Below are 26,542 nucleotides of genomic sequence, written 5' to 3'. Positions count from 1 at the left end.
TTAGTCTCAATCTGATTAAAATCAAATGCTGACATAGGGTCGCGCTTTACCATTGGCGCTGACTTTTCTCTGTTCGTAGTCCAGGGCACGCAAGAATATTCTTCAGGGGTCCATGCTTACGCCCTCAAAGAGCGTTTTGGCCAAACTTTCGTTCTTCGGGCTCCATGCAATACGCCCTCAAAGAGCGGTTAATCGCAACTTTCCTTCTGCCACTGTCTCTGCGACATCAAAGAGCGGAAAAGGTAACGAAAGAGAGGCATCATTTCGATCATCACAACGGGTCAGTCAGTTCTATGGGGGCGTCGTGACGTGTGTCCCCCTCCCCCGTGTTTTCAGCAAATTAGATAATCATGTGAAATATGTCACCAACTAAAACAAAATTTGAAAGAGCAAGGGTGAAGAATCCTTTTAATACTAAGCTTCACGCATGTGAAGGCCAGGCCGAGGCCCGATGATGATATATTACATAAACCACATGCGTGTTTAAAAACTGATATAAAAATATGTCCGAAAAGTTTTGCGTATTCAACTGATTAAGGGGAGGCACATTCGATTTCGGGGGGGGGAGGACTTGAGGATTTTCGGGGGAAAAATGTTGCCGGTCAAATGCTGGGAAAAAATTGCTTCTAGAAAGGCTGCAAAAATTGCTGTGATGCACCCTTGGGTGGTGGAGCAGCATTCAGTGGTCTCAGGAGCAAAAACAAAACAGTCGGTGAATGTCAATGTCATATTGTATGCTATCTGATCTGACATTTCATGATGAAGAAAAGAATATTAATATGCCATTCATATCTCAGTAAATATGTATGATTTGTGATATTCATTGGGTGTGTAATTGCTTTAACTCAAAGTCTTCAATCGCAGTTGTTCACGTTGCCTTGGTAGTATACTTTAAACAACGACTGGAAATGTAAAGGATAAGATTTGTAAACTTACTGATAGGATCAAAATAAACAATATATTTAAATATATTTAAATAAATCCTTCGTAAAAAGTTATCAAAGAATAAATTAACAATTAACTGTGTGTGTGATGTGCAAGTGTGAAGACATGGATATTTCCACATAATTAAATGTTAAAAACGGCACGATTTTACAAGATTGTGATAGAATAATTTTGTATTTTGAAAAAATAGAATGCTTCGACTCAACTAGTGAAAAAATTGCTTTGAAGCAGCCTCATGAAAGAAATTGCTGCCAGGGTTGGTATAAAAATTGTCACCATACCCATTTCCTCCATTCCCCCCGAAATCAAATGGGCCACCCCTTATCGCCTTTGTTATCACATGAACATCCCCGTTTTTGTTCGAAAAAACTGTGACATCAGCATCTCCCCACGCATAGAGTATATGGCCGTGCTTCCAATATTTCTTCAACGTTTAGCAAAGTTGGCGCGCAGACCAAGTCTTTGCCTGTTGATATAGGTTAGGATATTACATCGGTCAAAATAGGATGGAATATTAAAGATGAAAATACTTTCATTTATCGACAAAAAGAGAATGAATGAGTCAGTAGGCCCCCCCCCCTGGTCAGCAGTCTGCTCGCTGCCACAGGCACATCCGTAGTTAATAGCCCTTTGCCCTTTCTACTACACTTAAAAAGCATTATTACACCTCACTCATTCAGCGTGCACTGCCATTGGTTAAACATGACTCACGTGACATGTAAAAGTATGCACATATTGACTGGCTATAAGGGCAACAGCATACGTCTTTAACCCCTCGGGCCTGTGAGTCACCCCAAAAACAGACTGTTTCCCTCGGCCTACGGCCTCGGGGAAACAGTCTGTTTTTGGGGATGACTCACAGTTCCTCGGGGTACAGACGTATGCTGTTGCTACGGCCTCGGGAAAACAGTCTGTTTTTGGGGATGACTCACAGGCCCGAGGGGTTAAAGACGTATGCTGTTGCCCTCATAGCCAGTCAATATGTGTTTTGTAACACACCTCATCTGTAGCGATGCATAAGAACATACTATACACAAAACTTGTCGCATGTAGGTCTATGATGTAATATGTTGGAGTGGTTCAGTAAGAAAAAAATTTTCCTAAAAAGACCGCAATACTTCTGCAAAACGTTCAATTCACCTTTGATTGAAATTTCTGGATTACCGTTTCGATCGGCCGCAGACGACATCTTTGTTTACATTCCGGTCCGCGTTCGCATCAAATATCGTTTTTGACGTCAGCGGGCATCATTTTTCAGAACTGATGCCTGGCAGGCAACAGTTCAAACGAATGATGCCTGATGACGTCGTTTACGTGGATCAGCACAAAAGGAACGCATCCCACGTGACTATCAATTGGCGAATTAGAATACAGACTGCGGATGAGGTGTGTTACAAAACGTGATGATGCCCTCTGCGAATGTGATGATGCCCTCTGCGAACTTGATGATGCCCTCTGCATTTGATATTACATGGATGACGTCATTTTACTTACTGCGCATCCTTTCTGCGCAAAACAAATTGTCGTTCGCTTGTTGTACTTTACAGTCGGCAACTAATGGCTGCGAAACGTCATGCAGAGCTGTCACCGACACAGTTAGACGATATTTTGATGCAAGTAAACAGCAAACGAACGAAAATGGCAACAATGAATGCAATTTCTGTGTTCAGCGACTATGCAAGCAAAAAATTTGGATATGCCACCGAGGAGATCGGCAAACTTTAGCGGCAACCCTGGACTCGGCACTGACAACATTTTACGCTGAGGTCCGGTCTCAGAAGGCGAACTGTAATCGAAGAAGTCTTTGTGTTTTTGTTTCTTTGCATGTTTGCTTGTTCGGTGTAATAAAAATAATAACACATGAGAGCTAGGGCAATATCACGATTTTTTGCCTGCCCTCGGGCTGGTGGTCATGATCGAAATACTGATGATGCCCTCGCCTACGGCTCGGGCATCATCAATATTTCGATCATGACCACCATCCCTTGGGCAGGCAATAAATCGTGATATTGCCCTCGCTCTCATGTGTTATTATTTAATTATTACACCTCACTCATTCAGCGTGCACTGCCATTGGTTAAACACGACTCACGTGACATGTAAAAGAACGTGATGATGCCCTCTGCGAATGTGATGATGCCCTCTGCGAACTTGATGATGCCCTCTGCATTTGATATTACATGGATGACGTCATTTTACTTACTGCGCATCCTTTCTGCGCAAAACAAATTGTCGTTTGCTTGTTGTACTTTGCAGTTGGCAACTTATGGCTGCGAAACGTCATGCAGAGCTGTCACCGGCACAGTTAGACGATATTTTGATGCAGGTAAACAGCAAACGAACGAAAATGGCAACAAGGAATGCAATTTTGTGTTCAGCGACTATGCAAGCAACAAATTTGGATACGCCACCGAGGAGATCGGCAAACTTTAGCGGCAACCCTAGACTCGGCACTGACAACATTTTACGCTGAGGTCCGGACTCAGAAGGCGAACTGTACTCGAAGAAGTCTTTGTGTTTTTGTTTCTTTGCATGTTTGCTTGTTCGGTGTAATAAAAATAATAACACATGAGAGCTAGGGCAAGATCACGATTTTTTGCCTGCCCTCGGGCTGGTGGTCATGATCGAAATACTGATGATGCCCTCGCCTACGGCTCGGGCATCATCAGTATTTCGATCATGACCACCATCCCTTGGGCAGGCAATAAATCGTGATCTTGCCCTCGCTCTCATGTGTTATTATTTAACTATCAACTACGGCAGCGCTTGTGCTCCCTGCATAGTGACATCGCTGCTCAACCAACACCATTTATAACTTTCGCTCGTACTCACTACTGCAATTTCTCTTGAAAACGATGCTAGAACATTGGGTCATTAAACTATTTGCTAGAAGTCTTATATTTAGAATGAAATTGTGAACGTTACCTCTTTTTCCAGTGACACCCATAATGGAAGTTTTTGTCTCATGTTTCCCCCGTGACCTTGACGCTCAAAAACTTTAGAGTAATCCTGGAATTCATTATGGCGAACACTCGGAGGAAACTAATAAACGCTACATGACTCGCTCTGTTATTCCTTTATCATTAAAGTGTGAATCATTGACCATAAATTAATTTCAAGACTTACTAAGCACTTCAAAAATTGTGATCCCTGGCTTACATCATACGTGCATCCAGGCATGTAACCACTGCCTAGCTCTGAAGCCATAAGTTATCATTTCTATCGCTTTGCGACCCATCTATCCGTTCCTATTCGTTGACTTATCCGCCGAGTTTTTATTACTTAAGTCAACGTCACCCCCTCCCACACAACCACCAGGAATTTGATAAAGCAGCTAATTGTCAATTTTTAAGTGGTTTTATTATAATTAACCTTCATCCGTAAATTCAAACTCTTTCATCTGAGATTGGAATGTTAGATATAAGTACAAACCTACTTTTCTATCTTCCCGGGAACAGTTAAGGTGTTTGATCAGCACTTCATGGCCTACTTCTGTGTATACATGCACGTACATGCATTGATTTCTTAAGGCAGACTTTTTTTCTGAGAATGTACTCATTCCGTTTTCGCAATTTTCAATCCACTAAAATCTAATTTTCCTAATTTATTTTTGGCGTTGTCACTCATTTTGGCTACCCATGACGCAGGAATAGCTTTTTAAACTTTTAGACATTCTTTCTCGTGAAAATGCGAGAAAACATCCAAAATGTCAAGACAGTTACTGTTGACTTACACCATGGAGGGACTACGTTTACTCCAACGCCTTGAAGTTAAAACCAAAGGGCAACTAAATCGTTTCTGAACAGATTACATAATTATATCTTTACCAAATTGTAAGTCTCCGACGTGAAATGAGACTGTCTCGCAATCGGGCCACCAAAAGTGTTGACTGTTTTCTAGATGCATGACGATCGTTTTGTCGCCCTGTACTCTAGTATTCAACAACTCGTACACATCGAACGAGTGATAATTTAAAAATCAATATCTATGTCTTCATTTCTGCGGTTTGTTTCAGTGCAGTACCATTCAACAGTTGGCCAATCCAACGTAACTCACATCTATTGTAATGCCAAGGGCTTGATCTTAGACAAAATTTTCTTTATAAATATTAATATGTACTTTTTATTATTTATTGAAAAAATCGCATTTTCTGTTGTAGTGGAGTTGTAAGGCAGTTCAGCCACAGCCTTTGCCGGGGCTAGGCAATAACCCAGGTCAATTCAGTGCTCGCAATAAAATTCTTTAATTCATTGGATCCTAAACGACTGGACCTAAGTTTTATTCTCTATCCACGGCCGTTGGGCGTCGCGTTACTCTCGAGAAGGAGTTCCCGTTCAATACATAGCACTTCACGAAAAAGTGTAGTGTTTGGTAACTAACCTATAAATAGGGAACTCACGATTAAGTACTGTGATTCTAAGATTAAGCAGTGTCCTGCGGAAGTACAGAACTTTTACAGAACACTAACTTTTGTGATAATAATTACCACACTCACGTCTTACAGTGCAATTTACGCTATCGATGGACTATGTGTTTGGATACACCAAAATATTTTCTGAAGAATTCTCATGAGATAAGAAAAACTGTAGTTTGATTACGAGTAAACCAATCGATTTCTCATCAAGGACCACAGGGAAAACTCATAGTAAGCATTTTCATACAGCGGAGTAACTCAATTTTAGTGTGGGAGCAAAAGTTTATTTAAAACATAAAGTGGCTAGATTTTGTGGTAAAAATGTCGATATTAGTTTTGGTATTACATCATAAAAATTAACACTTCTTTCTCACTCATCCTAAACTGCTTGTTATGCAAAAAATAAATAAATAAAAATACTAATAATCCTTGCCAAAATATGTAGACGGGTTAACAAAGTACTAAAATTTGAATCAGTGTATAGAAAAAAGTAAAATTTGGGAAAATACGCTTTGTTAAATGTAGCACTGCCTGAAACATACGAGTGAAGTGTTGATCTAAACAGCCATACGATCTTTTAAAATAATTATAACAGTTGAAGTTATTCCCACCGGTTCAGATGTATCTACACATCTGATAAACTTGGAACTGGTTAAATTATTGAGAATTATCCCGAAGCTTATGTGCACATATACGATCAAAATAGAAAATTTCGAAGTTATTTCCACCAAATGATATCAACGAACTTGATTGGTAATAATAAAGGCGGTAAAGATTTTGAGAAATTCACATTGGCTGATATCCATGATACAGTGAGAGATGAAAGTTGCAAGTACAAATTTAAGGTTTACTAGATTCAGTTTCCGCTGACAATTCATCACTTCGAAAGTTATAAAGAAACCAACTTTGGACTTCTTTTGATGAGCCACATTGACCGACGTAGAAGACAATGCAGTGTCTGCAAACAAACAAAGAAGTAGGTTAGTAACCAATCACATACATTTTGTGTTTCTACAGAAACCGACTCTTTTATTTTAATAATGCACGTTTTGGACATAAAAAGGAAATAATAACAGTTGTTTTCAGGTTTACACAATTTTGTGGACAGAAGACTGCATTAACTTGCATGGTATCTGAAACCCGAGTCCTTGCCTGACCAACTCGGGTGACAAACAGAAGACTTTTAAACCCTCAAGTTGTGAATGTTCCATTGTTATGTTTATCTAATCCTGCTGGTGCTATTGTAGTGCCATTGTAGGAAAGGCAGGTTTGTGAAATTGATACTCTAGGGAAGTAGGGTATTCCTAAGTTAATGGAGCCTTCTCGTAATGATAATTTCTAAAAGACACAAATGATGTCGCATGCCATAATATATTTGTATTACTTTCAATGAATTACCACTACTTTACTCTGTTCAACACACTTTCAACTGTATGGATATACACGCCAGTCATGACAGAACACAAAAAAGATATCATACATATGTGTTAAAGAAGTATTACTTGATCCTGTCATGCCTTCAGCAGCTTTGCTATCCTTGTGTGACCTTTGTCCAGGGCATGGCGAAATGCTGTTTTTCCACCCTAGAAAAAACAAAAGAAAGTAAAATAAAACCCATAAACCCCAGAATTGCCAATAGTTGACATACAAATGTAACGTTTACATTTGCAGTCCTCGCATGAAAATTTCTTTGTCTGCATGACATATTTCATTTAACACTGCATTTAACAATATCTCAGCTCCCTTTAAAATGACATTAAGATGCAGCCAGATCTCAAACTCTATTTTTAATAGAATTAATGTGATAAAAAGAAAGGAAATTGAAAATATACTATGACATAAGCATTCAACATCTGCTATACTCCTGAACGCGGTTGCTTAAAAAGTTAATTAATTAATACACGCATGAATTCTAAAAAAATTTCTTGCACACAGGCACACACAAGCTCATATACAAACACACAGACAAACATGCATACTCGGGCAACTATAAATACATTTATAGACCTGGTTCACACAAACCAAAAGTGCGTATGTACGTACATACATACATGCATGCATGCATGCATGCATGCATGCATACATACATACATACATACATACGTACGTGCGTACATACATACATACATACATACATACATACATACATACATACATACATACATACATACATACATACATACATACATACATACATACATACATACATACATACATACATACATACATACATACATACGTACAAGCTAAATATTAATCAAAATTTGTGACTGTTACTTTCTGATGAGGTCCCAATCTAATTGTTAAAACTAAAAATATTGTTTCCTTGCTCTGGAATTATGTTCTATTTTCGGAATTCCTGTGACCATGGAGGTACCTCCATGCTGTAACTCAGAGCGAATTGCTTACGGTAGAATATGTCGACTGAATATCTCAGCCTTCACCAGCTGTTGTATTAGGCCCAGGGGATGGAAATACCTGCAGTTTATCACAACGCCCTCCTGCGGTCAGTTAATTTATCAGGCTTTATCATGCTACGTCATCCTACCAATCACAGAGTCACAACAGCTGATGAATGCCGAGTGATCAGTCGAAATATTCTACCGTAAGCATTTTGCTCAGAGTTACATGAATTACGAAAAAAGAAACTACTGTTGTTTAAGAAGCTTAATCATTCAATTCAGTGAATCAAATCGATAAAAATTCCTAAGTAGAATAAAAAACCAGCTTGACTTGCAATATGCCCGACGAAAGTATTCATCTTGAAAAAGTCATTTGCGTTACTTGCATGAAGGTGCCACACTATTAGTATTTGAATAAAATCATTAAACGAAAATATCTATGTGCCAGTACTTGCTCCTTCAAAGCTCGCAGCAACATTTTGTTTGGTTGTACTTTCTGGAGTACAAGGTTTTTATTGAATGAGTAAACTCTTTTCTCTGCCTTGCTTATCACTTGCCGACTGTATTTCGGTTTTTACACAATAATTTAATTTGACAATTGTCTATTTGAACTCACCGTATCACATATTTCCCTGTCTGCGCCTGCGTCAATGAGAGCCTTGACAACCATGTAATTGCCTTTATCAGCCGCCCAGATGAGAGCAGTGCATCTTTCCTTGAAGGGATTAGATAACACGGTTATCAATAAGTAATACATGATTGAAATAAATGCAAAAAGACAAAAGTGTGTTAATAAAACATACGAACCCATAACTGTACAGTACAGATCAGATCATTTAAATGTCATTAAGACAGGTTATCTTCGTCAAAACTTCATGATTGGGAAATGAATAGAATGTGACAGTAATTGTATTTGGAAAATTGAAACATTAAAGTCAAAAGTATCGAGTTGCTCAGAATGTACGCCACCTATGGAAATGTTTAAAATTGGGGGTTGAACAGGAAAAAGTCAAATACACATAATAAACATTTGCGGGAAATCAGGCAAAAATAATGGTAGAGGATCCGGGGTGAATGCTGGCCATGATTATGCCGTATAAAAAAGCCACATTTCAGGTGAGCCGGCACCTGGCATGCTAGATTTGAAGTAAATTACTTTTGTAAAAACCAGTTGACTAATATGCTAATTCAGTTAGATGCCAGTTCGCTGGTTGAACAGACTACTTTGCGAACAGTCGTGTCAACTGGTGACGATTGGAAGGGAAAGGTTACCTTGCTAATAAATTTACATCAATGACATTTTAATGAACAATTGAGATTAAAATTCGCTCGTTTTGGTCACTTTCACAAATTGGTAGTGCACTAGCAGCGATTCAAAAACATGCCATCACAGGCGGAAATGACGAAGGGACCCTATGTCTCCGGACAGGCCAGGGTCTTTCCTAAGGGATGGACCATTAGACCTTGGGAGGGGGGGGGGGTGGTCACAATGAAATTGTGAAAATTTTTTTTTTACTATTGTAAATTTCTGAAATTTTTTTTTCCAATTGAGATTAGCTGTGCAAATTTTTTTTTCAGAGTAAATTTTCAGATTTATAATTTTTTTTTGTTTGTCGCTGTCTGAAGATAAAGAGGGCAAACATGTGGTGCCAAGCACAAAAGCGGCCACGCAAGCGGTCACGGGGAAGAGGTCAGGAGAGGGCTGTCCCCCTGCTGCTGTTGGAGCTTTTGAAAAATAGAGATTAAAATGGTGTTATTTGGTGGCACTTGGGGAGTATTTTTGCCGGGGGAGGTCAGGAGGGGGTGTCCCCCTCCTGCCGTTTGAGCTTTTGAAAAATAGAGATTAAAATGGTGTTATTTGGTGGCACTTGGGGAGTATTTTGCCGGGGAAGTCAGGAGGGGGTGTCCCCCTCCTGCCGTTGGAGCTTTCGAAAATAGAGATTAAATGGTGTTATTTGGTGGCACTTGGGGAGTATTTTTGCCGGGGGAGGTCAGGAGGGGGTGTCCCCCTCCTGCTGTTGGAGCTTTTGAAAAATAGATATTAAAATGGTGTTATTTGGTGGCACTTGGGGAGTATTTTTGCCGGGGGAGGTCAGGAGGGGGTGTCCCCCTCCTGCTGTTGGAGCTTTTGAAAAATAGAGATTAAAATGGTGTTATTTGGTGGCACTTGGGGAGTATTTTTGCCGGGGGAGGTCAGGAGGGGGTGTCCCCCTCCTGCTGTTGGAGCTTTTGAAAAATAGAGATTAAAATGGTGTTATTTGGTGGCACTTGGGGAGTATTTTTGCGGGGGAGGTCAGGAGGGGTGTCCCCCCTCCTGCTGTTGGAGCTTTTGAAAAATAGAGATAAAAATGGTGTTATTTGGTGGCATTTTTTCGGATTACGTATCTTCCTCTGAAACATGGTCTTCTTGCTCCTCAGTAGCTTCGTATGGTTTTGAAAATTGACTTTTTTGGTTTCCTGGCTTCCCTTTCTACTGCATGGTGAAATGCCTACATTCACCCCACCAAACATCATGCATATCTCATGATTTACAATTGATTTTGACAAGCTGAGAAGCTAAAATAAGCTAAATAATATAGTGAAATTTGCATATTTGTGTTTTTAGAGCAATTGTTGCCCTTTTTTGATCAAAACATCTATTTCTCTGTAGCAGCATGTCCAAATTGATTGGATGTGTATAGATGTGTTGAAATTTCAATATTTGTCTTTTTGGGCAATTATGCCATTCATGGTCAAAAATCTATATTCTCTGAAAGGGCTTGTCCAATTTCTTTGAAATTTGCTACACAAAAACGATTAACCATGCAGATTTATTCAGTATTTGCTATCGAGAAACTTTCAAAGTTCAACCCTTTTATGTGTTTTTGTGTTGGGATTTGTTGGATAGATGGCATCTACGTAGTGTATTGTTGAATGTTAAAACATGTGTTGCTGTTGTTATTTGAGGCTGTTTTTGAGAAAAAAGAATTGAAAATGCCTTTTTAAAAGCAAAATAATACATAATGACTTGATATGTTGTTTTATCAATTTGACGTGTTTCTACTTGTTCACCAATTCTTGCATCATCATTGTAATAAAATGCTGTAAAAAAATGAAACTGATGTGGCCTGCATCTGTTTACCTTGATCTTAAAAGGCAAATACAACTTTCTGTCTTGACAACCATACCATAGTTTCAATGTTTTACCTAGTGTACCTGCTTGGTTTGTACGCAGGAAACAAGTAGTAAACAGGCTCTATAATTTCATAATTTTCAAGTGATCAGAATACAAAAGTCCTGAAAAGATAAGATAATCACAACTTCCAGTATAAGGGATACAGTCACTCTAAATGTATAAATTAAAATTAAAAATGTGCCGGGAGGATGTATTAAAAATACAGAAAGTTGCTTACTGTCGGTAAAATCTAAAAAAAATTTCAAAATTTTAAAGACTTTTGAAGATTTTTTTTTACGCCTTGTCTTCTTATTTATTTTTTTTTATTTTGCAAACTAGTTTGAAGATTTTTTTTCCTAACTTTCTGCTCTGAAATTTTTTTTTCTGTTTTTGACCACCCCCCTCCCAAGATCTAATGGTCCGTCCCTAATATAGTTCTTTTACCGGTTCCATGATGCAGTGCGCGCCAGGGTATACAAAGCGTACGTTACGCATAAAACTTCTTTGCCGTAGGGTACACGCAGGGTACGTTACTCATAGAACTCTATGGCAGATTACACCCTGACCTATATTATCGTCGCTGATGGTTAGAATATACACGAGGCATTATTAGGTATTGCAAATTTGTGTCATTATTCTATAACAATCCGTTGTACGACACAAATCAGTATGTTTTCGTTGTTTTTAGCGTATATACGGTGTTTGATATAGCAACTCCAATGCATTGTGGGATAACCGGGAAAAGGTCTATTGCACCACCATTTGTTAACCAGCTTTTATTTTCAGTTGGCAACAGAAAAATTGGGAATTTCGGAAACAGCTTTCCCCCATTTCTTTGTCAATTCTGATTTTGCACCTGATTGAATTTGTCCATACTTTGCCAACGATATCACACTCATATTTGACGAAACGTTGAAAATCGTGTCAATGTAAGAATATCTGCAATCACCTTGTCGCATGCATCTATATTCGCCTTTGCCTTTAGGAGAATCCTTACAATGTGAGCATGACCTTGCTCAGCAGCGTACATCAAAGGAGTCATGTTGTCCTAGGTAAAGAATAATGGAGTAAAATGTATTATAGTTTCATTTCAAATAATTACGGTTATGACGTTGGTTTAAATTACGCAGTCTAGACATGCCATTGTTAGGTAAGTGTTACCCTTTTAACTTACTATCATGGTGATATTACTCGAAAAGCAGTCAAGTTTTAGAATTGAGCTCATTTTACTCCCAGTTTTGAATGCCAGTAGGTGTTTCTAAAACTTGTCAGCAAGTTTACTTAGCTAGCTAACTCGCGCACAATTTCTTTTAAAGAAGTTGAGGATGATATTTCTGCCCTCGATTATTCTAGAGTATTAAAGCACAGACTGTAAACGCGGCATGCCTTTTTGTTCCATGGTCGTCTCAGTAGACTATTGGCTTTTCATATTAAAATGAGCTTCAAAGGTGTTAAACTTTTTGGAGGCTGTGTTTGTGGTTGATAATTGCACGAGATTATGCGAAAAATACGACGAGATGGCATCGTACTGCCAGTCGCGTAGCAACCATAGTTACCTTGTGAGCTCTCAGGCCAGAAACACTGTTTCACGCCAATCAAAACATAACACGCCAGCAGTTTCATAAACATGTCCTTCCTTGACGCACGTGTAAAAGACGGTATGACTGACCGTAAACCATTGAGTGAAACCAGACAGTATCGATAAAAGACTTTCAAATTTGGTTCAAACACACTCATTATATATTCATAAAAATATGAGAGGAATTTTTAAAACGGTAAACTCACTTTCTTGAAGCTCAAAACACTCCCGTTTTCGCAAGCACGTCAATTCCGCTCAGCACCACATGACAACAACAACACAAACTTTGCCGAACATACTTTCGCTTAACAATTGGCGAAAATCCGAAAATTACCGAAGGATGCATGGTCGGCACTCTTCGGAAAAGAGAGGCGAGAGCAACCTGAGGCGAGGCGAACATGGATGGGTCACGTAACCGCTTCACGCCTTAAACAATACCCGTTGCGAGTCTGTCTGTTTGTCTGTGGTTAAGGTCACAGACTGCAAGAAGCTGTTAAAATTCTAACACGACATGGTGTAAAGTCTTTTCTTCTATTCAAACGTTTGGTGATGATATTAAGATTTACCATTGTGTAATTCATGACGTATTTTTAAACTAACACGATTATTGTCTGAAAGTTCATATTTGCTTAGTTGTGTAAGGTAGTATAGGGCCGTTACACTTCAGTAAAGTTTGTACTCAGTATATATGAGTAGATCGGGCTTCTGCCGCAGATTAGGGTTTGGCTACGAACAAATTACAACCGCGGCAAAGCAAGTGCATAGATAATGATTGTAATACAAACAGAAACTACAATAGCAATAAGTACTGGAAAACCTTAAAGTATAGAAGCGGCATCTTTATTTTACTGATAAAGAGCTAATAAACCACGGGGTGCTTGGTTTAGATATGAGAAGTCTCCTTGCCAAACGTAAATATAAGAAATCAACTACTCAGGGCTCCCATAGAGAGCTAAGCCGAGCATGTGAACACCCTACATGAGCAAAAAAAACATTAGGCTGAGCGTGAAAACGCCCTACATGAGAGAAAAGAACATTGGGTTGAGCATGAAAACACCTACATGAGTAAAAAACATGTTGCATTGTGGGTATTTTCAAGATGGCAGCCGCCATGACAGCCTGCACTGAAAGCTCTGGTGAGTACATATTTTGGTCGATTTTACCGTTGAGAAGCATTATTTGGGAAAAATAAAAACATCAGAGTATGCAGCAGTGTTTCAAGTGTCTATGCACATAGTTCATTACATAGCAGAAGCTCAAACTACAAAGATTACTTCAACACAAAATCGCTCAGTGGGTGATATGCTACAACTTTACTTCACAGTGTGCTGTAAACTGTGTACAAGAGACTGAAGCAATGGATGTGCATGTTTACGAGTATTTTTGGGGGTCGTAAACAGATTTTGTCCTCGACTAGCCAGCTCCAATAACTCAAGTCCACTGAAGACCATTCAAATTATGTACAAAGGATGTGCTTATACTTTTATTCACGATTAATACTAAAGCTAAACCTTTCTGTAAACTGCGAAAAATGATCATATTTCTGTGGTTCAAAAACTCCTAAACTTTTCCTTCATTTACAACAGCATGCAACTCTACATACCTTGCTGTACGGATGGCCATGGGTGAACTTGTCAGAGGAAGATCATTGCATTGAGAATGCCACTCAAATCCCAGATGACAACAATAACAATGAAACTGTAACAGCTGATGAAGTGAATGGTACTGATGACAATGAAGGGATTCTAACATTCCAGTAAACACTATCATATCTCTAAATTATTTAACAAAAGACAGTTTTGTATATTGTTCTACAAGTTTTTCGCTCGATAAAGCATGTAGATCATCTGTTATTCTATAAATAGAAAAGCAGAATAATAGGCAGAAAAGGAATCTGTTAGCTTTTCTGTCAGCTGTATTTATCCCAGTAGAGTAAAAGCCAACATGGTCTTGTTTTGTATTCTGCAGCACCAAAGTCTGCTTCAGTCAGTGAGTTTTATTGGCATATTTATGGAGATGTGTTCTTTCAAGAAAAGGGCTACTCTTGCTGTTTCATACAGTTCTATGTTCTGTTTATTTCATATTATTTAGTTTCAATAACATGATTTCATTTACTTTGCAAGAATTAAATATATTTGAATAAATAAGTGAAAATAAATCTTTTCCATCAAATATTATTAGTTTCTGGTATTTCATAAAATGTGAGAGTGCTGGTGAATTGAGAGTCACCGCTGTCAAGGACACATCTGACATACGCCCACGTCTCGCCATGGCTTATTTGAAAATTAACGACTCGCTTGTTAATTTCACACTAACAGCCAAAACACAACTCAGACACTAAACACACACAAAGCACATACAAGACGAGATGGCTGATGTGTGAAGCCACTTTCCCTTTATTACAACATAAAAAAGACTGAGGACATACTTGATTAATGTGTTACACACTGTCCACAAATATGATTTCATTCTCAAGTTTTACAAGTTTTGCCATTTTGATCAGTGCCAAAAACTATCTGTGCCAATAACCCAGGGTCTTCAACTACTAATATAGCTACCGTACATGCAATTACTAGAAAACAAAAACTGTATCGATTCATCAATTATTCCAAAATAATAAATGAATGTGACAAGTCCAGCACTGTATCTTCTTACATGTAAAATGCATGTGCTGAAAGCTAGCAATGCTAGGCCATACTGGCTGTTCTGATGGTGAAATTATCCTCTGACCTTAATTTTTTCCAACTTTTTCCAATTCTAATCAACAAATTAAATTTCCCATTGAGATTGTGGTAATGTCAAACACCCTGTGTCAAAACTCCCCCCCCCTGTTGCTGCCTCATCTAAGTGAGACATCCCAACTGTTTTTGTCTTGCTCATCTTCTGTTTTTTTCTGTCAAACAAGTGGTTCTGGAAAACAAAAGAGAAGCTGTCATGAGTTATAAAATATTTTAATTTTGATGATATATGTCAAGTTCAGCTGTAGATTGTTGTGAAGTTACTGAGTACAAATTTGATTAGTTTCTGATAACAAGACAGTTACATCACAACAACTAGCTATGGTTACCTGTACTTAATTTAAAATTTGGACCTCTAGAAAAATATAGGAGCAGAGAGAGTAAAAAAATAAATGTCAAAGACTATGGACAGGCTAATCCAGATCTGAACCTTCATACAGTACATCATGAAAAGATATTCATTTAATGTTGATTTAACCTTTCACCCCAGTTCCCTGTATACAGGTCCAACTTAACTTAACCATAGTAAACAATGGATTTGGGACAAACCATGGTGGTGAAAGGGTTAAAAGTCGACAAGTTTGACTGTTTTGAATAGATGGGCAATGGAATTCCAAATATTCACAGCATTAATAAAGCTGATGATCTCTCTGACCTGTAGCTGTTCTTAACATTGGTCGGTGAAGGTTACCATCATTAGCACAATGATACATGTATTTTCTCTAATATAGTGTTCACTGCCTTTTAATGGTTCTCTAATTCTCTGCTAAATAGTAAAGCTCGCACAAACATGCACATGATGCACGACAAATAGCAAGCACATTGATATTTTGGAGACTTTTTTCAATAATCCTTATCCTGAATGAAAAGTGACATATTTTAAATCATATAGTATATGTAGGACACAATCTGACTCAGCATTATGCATTCAAGTGTCTATGCACAGTTAATTACATCTCAAATGCTCAAACTGTAATAATTATTTCAGCACTAAAACTCGAAGTAGGTGAATGACTGTAGCTGTAAACTTCCAACACATTTGAGCTGTACAGTGTACAAGAGACTACATACATCGCTTGTCTGCTGTGCAGTGTGTAAGAAAGTTCTTGCAGTGCTTCAGAGCATTGGTAGCTCTATGTTCAGAGGCAATGCTAACTCTGCATGGCAGGGCTGTGTGTTACCGGCGTTATACGGCCTCCAACCATATACCGTACAACGCCGGTACGGTAACGCACAGCCCTGCCATGCAGAGCTAAGGCAATGCATGTGTTATCCTAACCCACTGAGCGATTTTGTGTGTGAAGTAATCTTTGTAGTTTGAGCTTCTGCTATGTAATGAACTATGTGCATAGACACTTGAAACACTGCTGCATACTCTGATGTTTTTATTTTCCCAAATAATGCTTCTCAACGGTAAAATCAACCAAAATGTGTACTCACCAGAGCTTTCAGTGCAGGCTGTCATGGCGGCTGCCATCTTGAAAATACCCACAATGCAACATGTTTTTTACTCATGTAGGGTGTTTTCATGCTCAGCCCAATGTTCTTTTCTCTCATGTAGGGCGTTTTCACGCTCAGCCAAATGGTTTTTTTGCTCGTGTAGGTGTTCACACGCTCGGCTTAGCTCTCTATGGGAGCCCTGAACTTGGCATGGACTTCCTGAAGACAGTACCATTTAACGCCACCCCGGGAACGCCACCCTGCTGAGATTTCTTACTGACAGCGACAAAGTATAGATAAACAAGCCGAAGTAGACTACATATTAATTACTATTAGTGTTTGTATTGCAATCAGTTACCTATGCACTTGCTTTGCCGCGGTTGTATGTTTAACGAAGTTGGCACTTACCGTGTTTAAGGCTTCTTTATTTGCACCAACACTGATTAAGTATTTCACGATTGGACCATCACCTTCGTGAGCTGCACTTGCAAGTGGTGTATTATTGTGCTGAAATGATAGATATAAAGATATAGAAATTAAAACATTTTACAGCAGATTTGTTGTTTTCTACATTTGACGTACGACGGAAATAACTAATTCATTGGTTTAAAGCCCTAAAAGCTGCCAAGTTTATGCATTATTATTTTAATGATTTTATTTTAAAACCAAAGTTGGTTCGTGTAAATGTGCTATCAAAAGGACGACATGTAAAAGAAGTATCACTGCTTAATGATTTGGACCATGGCTGTACGTTTTGACAGGCTGAAAAATAAAAGGGTGCCGCACTCATAAAATGGCGTCCCACAGAAAAGTACAAAAAACACAGTATTTCCTGCACATACACATCGTGATCATACCAGAAACAAGCATAATGCCATTAACTTGAATGCACAACGTATGACCAACACTTTGTTGTTGTAATCTTTAGTATTTCTGTCATGTGATTAATTTTTGAAAATGGTGGGAAATCTAAAATGATGTTAAAACATTTTTATTTAAATGCCACTTTCAACACTTATGACAGTGTTATACACTTTTCAGTCTTTAATGGGTCTTATTCAAAGAAAACTCTTGGAAAACTGAGGATATTTTGAGATCGGTTTATTCCACATTTGCAGCTTATTGGGGCTTTAAAGAAACTGCACCGTTGCATTCATTAATGAGTTTTACAATTTCCCGCTGTTGCAGTCCAGTCAATGTATGATTATTACATTGTAATGATACTTGCTAAAGAATGACATGTTTGTCTTCCATTCAAGTAAACCATTTGCAGTAAGCCCTTTCCAATGATTGTCATGTCGACATCCCTTCAGAAATGACATGGCCTGACATGATATACCCTTTCTCTTTTTCTTGTCATTCATGAACTGTCAAGGTCAAAGAATAACATTTTACTGCAATATGAGAGACTTGTGTAGTCCTTGTATTTTAAATCTGCTTTTACTGTAATAGGTAGGTCTACTAGTACAGTTGTGACTTATATACCGGTCCTCGAATTTCTTTGTCCATGCCAGCATCAACGAGGAATTTCACCATATTAAGATGTTTATGGTAGCATGAACGATGCACCGGTGGTGTATTCCACTGTAATTGAATGAAAACATAGATAAGTCCAAAGTGATTACTAATACATTGCAAAGTAAATTTTTTGACATGATCTAAAAATAGTCCGTCCTACAGTAGTTCGCTTACGAACGATAAATATTATGTATTATTAGCTCAACAAAATAAAAGATACAACACTTCCACAATATGTTGGACGTTTGCTTGAGAGATACACGATTACTTTGACATAAAATGCCGACGGAAAAGGGAAGGCATTCTCTGTTTGTGGACTGCGGACTGTTTACACTTCAGTCAAATTCTGACAGGAGGTTCAGAGAATGCAGAAACATTTGAAATCGACCACATAAACCAATGCATTGCCCAGGTCTGAGGTACCATAGAGTACGAGGCCAAGAAAATGAAGTTTGGTCAATTCAAGTAAAAACCTGGAAGTGAAGATGAGAAACGAGAAACACTTCGGCCACGACAATCCACGTTGCATTTTGGGTATTCGGTTGTCCTGTGAAAGAAAAAGCAAGTAAAACTATTTCATCCCATTATGGGTGAAATATTCCACTTGCCTCCTCTTTCATGGGGGCAGCCATCTTGAAAGTACCTAAAATACAAAGTGAATTGTCTGACCTAGGTGTTTCAATTCAATTCAAATCATACAGTGTGCATGTGCAACCAGGGGCCATGTCGTCAGCAATTTTACGAGAGTTAGAATGGCATTATTGCATCTTTGTTCATTTGTATAGACAGAGTAAAGAACAGGTGATATTCTTGACCTAAGTGTTATTGATTTTTGCTTTGCTCTGTGCCCCTGAAGGTGCACCCCAAATAGCCATCGGGACTCGCACATGAAAGTTTAATTACCTATTGAAATTGGAGTTTGGCTTCACTTTCCCTATTTACTCATTGTGTTGAAAAACCGTGAGTGCTTTAAGGTAGTATGCGTCTCGAAAGTGAAAGAATTAAACTTTTGCTTGAACTTTCCTAAAGGACACATTCAATCATTCTCATTCAAAACAAGAATAAAAATCAGGGGTCACCGAGCAAATTTTGGTACTACAGAAACAAATTACCAGATTTACCGATATTGCAATTCAAAATGGCCGCCATCCCTGTGTTAACTGTATGGGGAAAAATACAATTTACGATTTTCGAAAAACGTAGAAGGTGAAAAAGTTTTAGTACACCAAGAGCTTTAAAATGAAGCCCACAAGTGGTACCGGTAGATCAGAAAAGAATTGTAAAAGTTTGAGAGTCCGAATATCTGTCCCCGAGACACAATTCTATCATTCTCTCTCAGCAGCAGTCTAACCTTATCTCGAGCTTCCATGTTTGATCCAGCATCTAGTAGAATCTGTGCTATCTTGATGTGACCGCCCTGGGCAGCCCAGTGAAGAGGAATCGATCCATGCTAGGAAATCCAAAAGGTAAATATGAGTAGGATAAGATTCAGTAGCAGTTTTAAAGGCACATTTTAAAAGCACAGTGTTTAACATTCTAGTCAGCATGCACGGCCGTAGATTGGAATTTCTTTCAATTTCTCATTTAATTTAAGCGAAATTTATAAAACTAGATTACAAAAACATACGGAAGTTTCCCTATCATATGTTGATCAGACCTAGATAACTTTTTCTCATCCATACCAGGTCCTTCATGGTTTAAAATCTCAATTGTTTGCATGTTGTCAACGGATTATACATATCTATGTTGTCAACTGATTGTACATATCTAAAATGGGTTATACTTTTGAACCTGAAAATATTCTTAACAGCACCTACTGGTATGTGCAACAGCATTGAAAACCGCTTGTGATCAATTTATTTGGCACTTACCACATCAACAGCATTTAAGTCCGCACCATTACCAATTAAATATTTGACCAGTTCAACACTACCACCCTGAATTGCAAAAATAAGGGGTGTCCAACCGCCCTAAAATAACAAGTACATATATGCAAATAAAATGAGATATAAATGTTCAAAATGTTCAATAAATGTTCCAAGTTGTTTTTTTTCTTATTATACAAAAATAATGTCTGTGCTATTGCGTTCATATTCTAAAATCAATTTATTGTTCTAATTATTATAGCGAAACCTGAATCCAGGTAATTTTGCCATTTACCCCATTCGAGATAAACCCTGTAATGATTTTAAGCTTGAATTTGCCTCTTGAACACTGATGAGGCCGATGAGGTAAAAAAGGAATATATTGTTGAAATAGGCTTTGAAATCCATTGGCGTGAAAGGGATCATGGGAGGATTGTGCGTGACGTCATCGGCGACACACGATCTCGTTTACACCTCAATAACGGAGAGCTCAGAATCGTTTTTTATTTTTTCTTTCGTTTTGATCTCGGTACCGTTTCTATTGTAGGCCCTGCTATATGTAACATTGTTACTGTTGTACGGTAGGGTGCAAAAACGATCCGAGAAAGAACAAAAACGACGTTAGATTTTTACGTTTTCCCACGGAATAGCAAGTTTTAAGTAGCAAGCCTTGGTCGTTGCAATTTCTTCAAACCCCCAAAAATTCGTATCGAAGGCAGCCAGAAGAACCCCCGAGCGACCATACATTTTCAGAAAGCTGGGTATCTGAAATTTGTTCCTGTATACCCATCTTCTTTATACAACGGAAATAAGTACTTATTTTTCCATAAAAACGCGATTTGTTGGCATTACGTTGTTCAAGGAAGATAACTTTGCGAGGCGATGCCCGACTGTCAAAGTCTTTATCTTACACAAAGAGCCTATGTGTTGAAAACGCCAATTTAGAATTTTGTGTTTCACTACGTTTTCTCTTTCTTGATTAATGGGCTGCTAAAACATTTCTTTCATATCAAAATGAATGCAGCCGATTGTTTCGGGCCTCGTTGCCGACATGAGCGGTTGACATAAAAACAACCCCCCCCCCCCAAAAAAAAAAATACCCCCAAACAACAAAATGCCAATTGCGAGGAAAGTATATGGAAAAATAAGTGTGAAAATTTGACACAATTCTAAGTTCCGGAGTCTTTGGAAGTTTGCAAAGTGCAGTCGCTAAAAAGTCAATAAAAAGCCGATTTCAATAAATTAGTCCGAAAATGAATCCCAACAAAAACTGATTTTCCGAAACATTTTGAAGAGAGAGCGTTTTGCCATTACTGAGATTGGTATGAAAGCCATCAAATTGAAATTCGTGAAAAAAAAATTGACAGAATATATCAGCATTCTGTGTACCTCTCAACCGGACAGTGGCTTAAGAAAAAAGTCTGGCGAGGTGATCACCTGATGAAGATTGTCAAAGGCCCAAAGTTATGTTTTACACATTTCAAGGATGAATGCTTTAATAAGTTTTGAAAGTTAGTTTTATAATTATGTTTCCGATAAAGTTACGAAAATTGTAAGAACACAATTCTTCCAAGGGCTGTGACATTAAATATGAATGTAAATGTACTTTGTAATTGATAAAGGAGAGGATAATTTAATGTTGTCGGTAGCTGAAATGTGTAGTTTTTAATCATATAATGTTTCCGCAGCTTCGTTTGAGTCTAATAAATATGATAACACGTATTTCTTGTCCTGCGCAATGCGCTTTGGACATAGTATAGAGTATAATTAGTACTCGTTTGACAATTAGGCTTGTTGAACAAGGTGTTAAAGTGTGGCGTGTTTCCGCACAGATGCTTTCTTCCGTATATTACACACTTAGGGAATCTTCCTTTTGTGTAAAATTAATACATTTTCTACCCATTTCACGCACTCCCTGAGCATATTTTGGCACTTTCTGCCAACTTCCCTTGTTTTTCTGTGTCTTTGCTATACCTCAAAATTATTTCGGTCTCATAGTTTCGACTACTTGTTTTATGTAATCATTTCGACTTCTATAAATATGTGTCAATAAGGATTTCAATTATGGATTTGAGACTAAGATGCCCTTGAATTAGACGACACAAATACACGTATACATATGCGCAAATTATGGTTAAGGAATTTTGCTGTCACCCAGTGAGTTTGAAAACACGTACATGTCCTCGGAGATCTATATCAGCCTTAGCTTGAATGAAGATTTTCACTGTGTCAAGGTGGCCACCAAAGCATGCCAGATGAATCGGAGCTGCATTTTTCTGCAATATTAACAAGCAAGAGCATATATTACACTAATCCAAATAACTCTATTGTTACTCTATAGCATTACTTTTCAGCAGTTTTATGAAAATCTGTAAATAACAAAAGAAGTGTTTTTCGCCATAAAATTGTTAGGAGTTCCAATGTGTTTGTCTCCTGTAAAGTAAATTCTTTGGTACTTATGGAAGATTTGCTGTAAGGGTTTAAATAATGTGCAAGCACATGGTTTGATATTATGATACATACATACATACATACATACATACATACATACATACATACATACATACATACATACATACATATAGTAATGCTCTGATGAAGGGGACCATATGGCATGGAATTACATGACATCATGTAGGCATTATTTGTGAAAGCTCATTTGCTAAAAATATGCCTTCATAATTACACACACCTTTTCACGGGCTTCCATATTTGCTCCCGCACTCACTAGAATCTGCACTAACTTGGTATAACCTTTCTGAGCTGCATAATGAAGGGCAGTGTACTTGGTCTATGTAATGCAAAACAAAATAATACTATCTGTCAACCTGTTCAGAGTAGTGTTTACTTAATAAAATGACTGATGCCAAAAATAATTTGATCTCTTATCGTATGTTACCACATATCGTATAAACAGGGCTGCAGACTTATTCCCGACACGTAGTTAGCAGTGAAAACCCTGCATGCAAATTTTCATGTAGAAAGGTCTGCGAATACTAAAATCATTCAAATCGAAGCGATGCTACATTACTTGATTCTGTTAGTATAATATAGGTTGATGTCAATCCTGTATCTGAACAGTGAATTATTTTGATTTCAGTTGGGGCGGGTGTGAGAGGGGTATGCCCTCCCACTTCGGAAAATTTTGCAATTTGCAAGTCAAAATCCTGGTTTCTGTTGCATTATTCTGAGACAAACATTGAGTAAATTTGAAAAGAGACCCCAAACTATTCATTTATCTGATTATTGTCAAATTTGTCTCTCCACCTTCGTTTTCACTGACCCCTCCCGATTAATAATGAAGCTTCCCTTGACCTATTTACTTGCTAGAAGGTTCATTGTATACTGACATTACTTCATAATCGTTTTTACCGGAGGTACATACATCTCTCTTTTATGGAACTGACTTTTTTTGTGTACCGGTACTTGTTTGTTGTCTTCCTGTACTGTGTAGTTTGTGCTTGCCTATCGAGTTTGTCACTTTTGAATCAAATTATGACTATGATGTAGATTATGGTTTGGTAGTGTTGTGCAGGTTCATAATGAGATCAATAGATTTGAGACTTACCGTGGATACAGCTTCTATGTTGACGCCGGCAACATCGATTAAATATTCCACCACTTCATACTTATCATACTGGCCGCACATATAAGTGGTGTGCAATTGAACTAATTGAATTGAAACATATGAAAATTAGATCATTGATATGTAAACATTTGCACAGATCATTTTACCCCTATTATAGTTTTGACCAATACCAAACATGTCCTGTACACGTTGGACAAAGTAGCCGGACACGCTCGAAAAAGCAGTAAATTGCCAATGGTCGATAGCTTCTGCTCTCACACATTAAAATTAAGTTCTGTTATCCGTATTACTGATAGTCTCTTTTAAAAGTAAAAACACACGTGAATCATAGTTTTACCTAATGTTGCCTGACAATACCATTTGACTATGGGTGCACGAAAAGGGCTGCGGGAATCTAAGGGAGTTTATGTTAGATTATAGGCACATAATGTATTCTAATACGTTGATTTTTTTCCAATATGTACATGATATCGCCTTGCATGATTTTAAAAGAAATCTGTTCAAACAAGCCTGAGTAAGGGCTTTAGACAAGCAAAATATACGAACAAAATGATCGCCCAGGGGGATTTTGGACTACATTGAGAGATAATTCCTAAAAATGGAAAAGCTGTTAAAAAGGAAAAAAACCGAAATTAACGAGCACCCTTCTGTCTGCTTTATAGGTTATCACATCAGCAAGATTGAAATATTATTTTTGTAATTATGACAGCTATAAGTACAGTGTCTGTTATTATAATTTTGAATTCATATTGGGGGAATTTATAGACTTGGAGAAGCTTATTAGATTTTCTGATTTCACCATTACAATAACCAAACAATATAATTATAGATAGTGACTCTTTGATCCTAAAATTTATGTTTTCCCCTTTAGAATCGTATACAAACTACACCACAATATTCACGTTCTAACGCCCTTACCTCTCCTGGAAGTTCTTTATCTACTCCTGCTTCAATGAATACTTTCACAATATCAACGTTTCCACAGAGGCTTGCCAGATGAATAGGTGTTGCTGTCACCTGAACATTGAATAAAAGGTAATGATTTTCTACCAGTGCAGTATCTAAAGCAGATTACTGTTTATGTATCCTTAGCCTGCCGAGAAATAACAACAATGGGATTGGCATAAATGTCAGAGTGGTATACCGAATACATTTTTGTTCCACCCAGTGAAAAAAACTGTAGATGATGAACTCTATGCGCACCTATATTTGGTCAACTTGAACAAATTACACTGCAAGATTCCGTTTCATGGTATTGATTTAAAGGTAGACATGGTGACAATTTCACGAAAAATTATCTAAAAACTATATATGTTAGGACTCATTTCACAACACTGAGTAATGTCCCCAGCTATGTCCTGTTTTGACATACTTTCAGTCAGTGGATGTCACGTGCAATTAGGGTAAACTATAGCCGTTTACTTTCAATTATGTTGATGCCTCCCATGCAAAGCATGTTGATAAAACTACGGTCAACTTTAGACTCTGAATTTCTAGCGCTTGTTAGAGTTTCAGAATTACTGAGAATAATTTTGAATACCACTCACCCTATTTCGTGCTTCCAAATGCGCCTTTGCCTCCACCAGAATCTTTACTACCTCGACATGACTATTCAGAACGGCCCAGTGAAGGGGTGCTAACTTTTGCTTTGAAATTCAAAACAGAAATACGATAGAATACGATAGAATACACTACAATAATTTGCAATCAAGAACTATAACTCGATCAAGACAGGAACGAAATGCTCCTTTGCAATGATAACTATAATGCTTGGCAAAGAAACGTTCAAAACGTGTACACATTTCAATTCGGCATACTTATCCATTATAACCACTTAACAAGAGGCAATAATAGGGTAGCGTGCCACTGCTATAACAAATTTAATGTTATATAATATATGCTTTTGATCCCAACAAGATCACATGAAATAACGTTGCCTCTGATGTCTGGTCAAATATTGTTTGCTGTGATGAGTGGCGGTATAAAATATTATGTGCTTTCATTCCATAGCCCACTTGCCGCCGCCTTGGCGAGCTAACGGTCACTTCTCGCTGACCAATAAACCCATGTTTTTAAGTAATTAGTACTCGTACTATTATACCCCTTCCAACCATATATCATTCTGTCTGTATTATTTACATGTAATTCATTTTGCTCATTTGCCATCGAAACTGAAATTGGTACTACCTTTGAACTTACCCCATCACTTGTATTTACATTTGCTCCTGACTTTAACAGAAATTTCACAATATCCTGGTGACCATTTCGTGCAGCCAAAGTAAGTGCTGTCATCTTTTCCTGTAAAGTTAATATTTACCTGATTGTCAGGAAACTTGTTTTCAAATTTCAATTTTTGTACTTTCCACAGATTATACATGTATAACAGTTTCATATTCTCCTAGTCCAATAACATGTGTAAATATATGAAATGTTCATTACTTTGACGAAATATAATGAAATGAAAGACCACGAATTCACACTTTTCCATTTGGCTAGATTTGCAGCAGTTTTCTTCAATTTTGTAGGAGTTTTGCTTAAAAAGAACTCTCCCATATTTCCCTTTCATTTCCTAAGATGACCCTTTCCTTCATTTTTCAGAGCTAATCTTTTGAACTTAAATAATGTTCATTGTGAAACCCCATCAAGTTTATTTGTAATTGTTCGAAGCACCCTTCAACACCGCTCAAGGTGATTCTGACCACAAAATTGTTACTTATCAAGGATTGATATTAAAATTGTATTTGTAATGAAACTTGTTGGTATAGTACTGAATCTATTTTATCCTCGTCAATAATTGTTAATGCCGATTTTGTCACTTCATTTCACCCTACACAATTTTCATTTTCCAATCAATTGTAATCTTTTTTTCTCATTTATACCACATGGCATATTCACTTC

At 37.8% G+C, this 26,542-nt stretch overlaps 1 protein-coding gene across 1 annotated transcript; it reads right to left on the bottom strand.

Annotated features, from left to right (window-relative positions):
* Positions 1 to 5,621: 5,621 nt before the first annotated feature.
* LOC139151617 (ankyrin repeat and protein kinase domain-containing protein 1-like) lies at positions 5,622 to 25,944 on the bottom strand. The gene is made up of 14 exons (XM_070724535.1): positions 25,844 to 25,944; positions 25,192 to 25,290; positions 24,563 to 24,661; positions 23,624 to 23,724; positions 22,748 to 22,846; positions 22,233 to 22,331; positions 20,062 to 20,160; positions 19,542 to 19,640; positions 18,158 to 18,256; positions 17,081 to 17,179; positions 11,865 to 11,963; positions 8,378 to 8,476; positions 6,862 to 6,942; positions 5,622 to 6,317 (listed from the first exon to the last, which is right to left on the bottom strand). The coding sequence occupies exons 4-13, from the start codon at positions 23,702 to 23,704 to the stop codon at positions 6,871 to 6,873; spliced, it is 945 nt and encodes a 314-aa protein (XP_070580636.1). The 5' UTR covers positions 23,705 to 23,724; positions 24,563 to 24,661; positions 25,192 to 25,290; positions 25,844 to 25,944; the 3' UTR covers positions 5,622 to 6,317; positions 6,862 to 6,870.
* Positions 25,945 to 26,542: the final 598 nt, after the last annotated feature.

Source organism: Ptychodera flava, chromosome 15, assembly GCF_041260155.1.
Source record: "Ptychodera flava strain L36383 chromosome 15, AS_Pfla_20210202, whole genome shotgun sequence".
In the NCBI taxonomy this organism is placed as follows: domain Eukaryota; kingdom Metazoa; phylum Hemichordata; class Enteropneusta; family Ptychoderidae; genus Ptychodera; species Ptychodera flava.
This window is presented reverse-complemented; position numbering and strand designations above follow the sequence as displayed.

Coding starts and splice junctions, on each gene's coding strand:
- LOC139151617 (XM_070724535.1), bottom strand. CDS start 23,704: ATGTGCGGCCAGTATGATAAGTATGAAGTGGTGGAATATTTAATCGAT. Junction 17,180..18,157: donor ACAAAGAAATTCGAGGACCG/GTATATAAGTCA, acceptor CTATCATTTCAG/CACAATAATACACCACTTGC. Junction 8,477..11,864: donor ATATAGATGCATGCGACAAG/GTGATTGCAGAT, acceptor AATCCCTTCAAG/GAAAGATGCACTGCTCTCAT.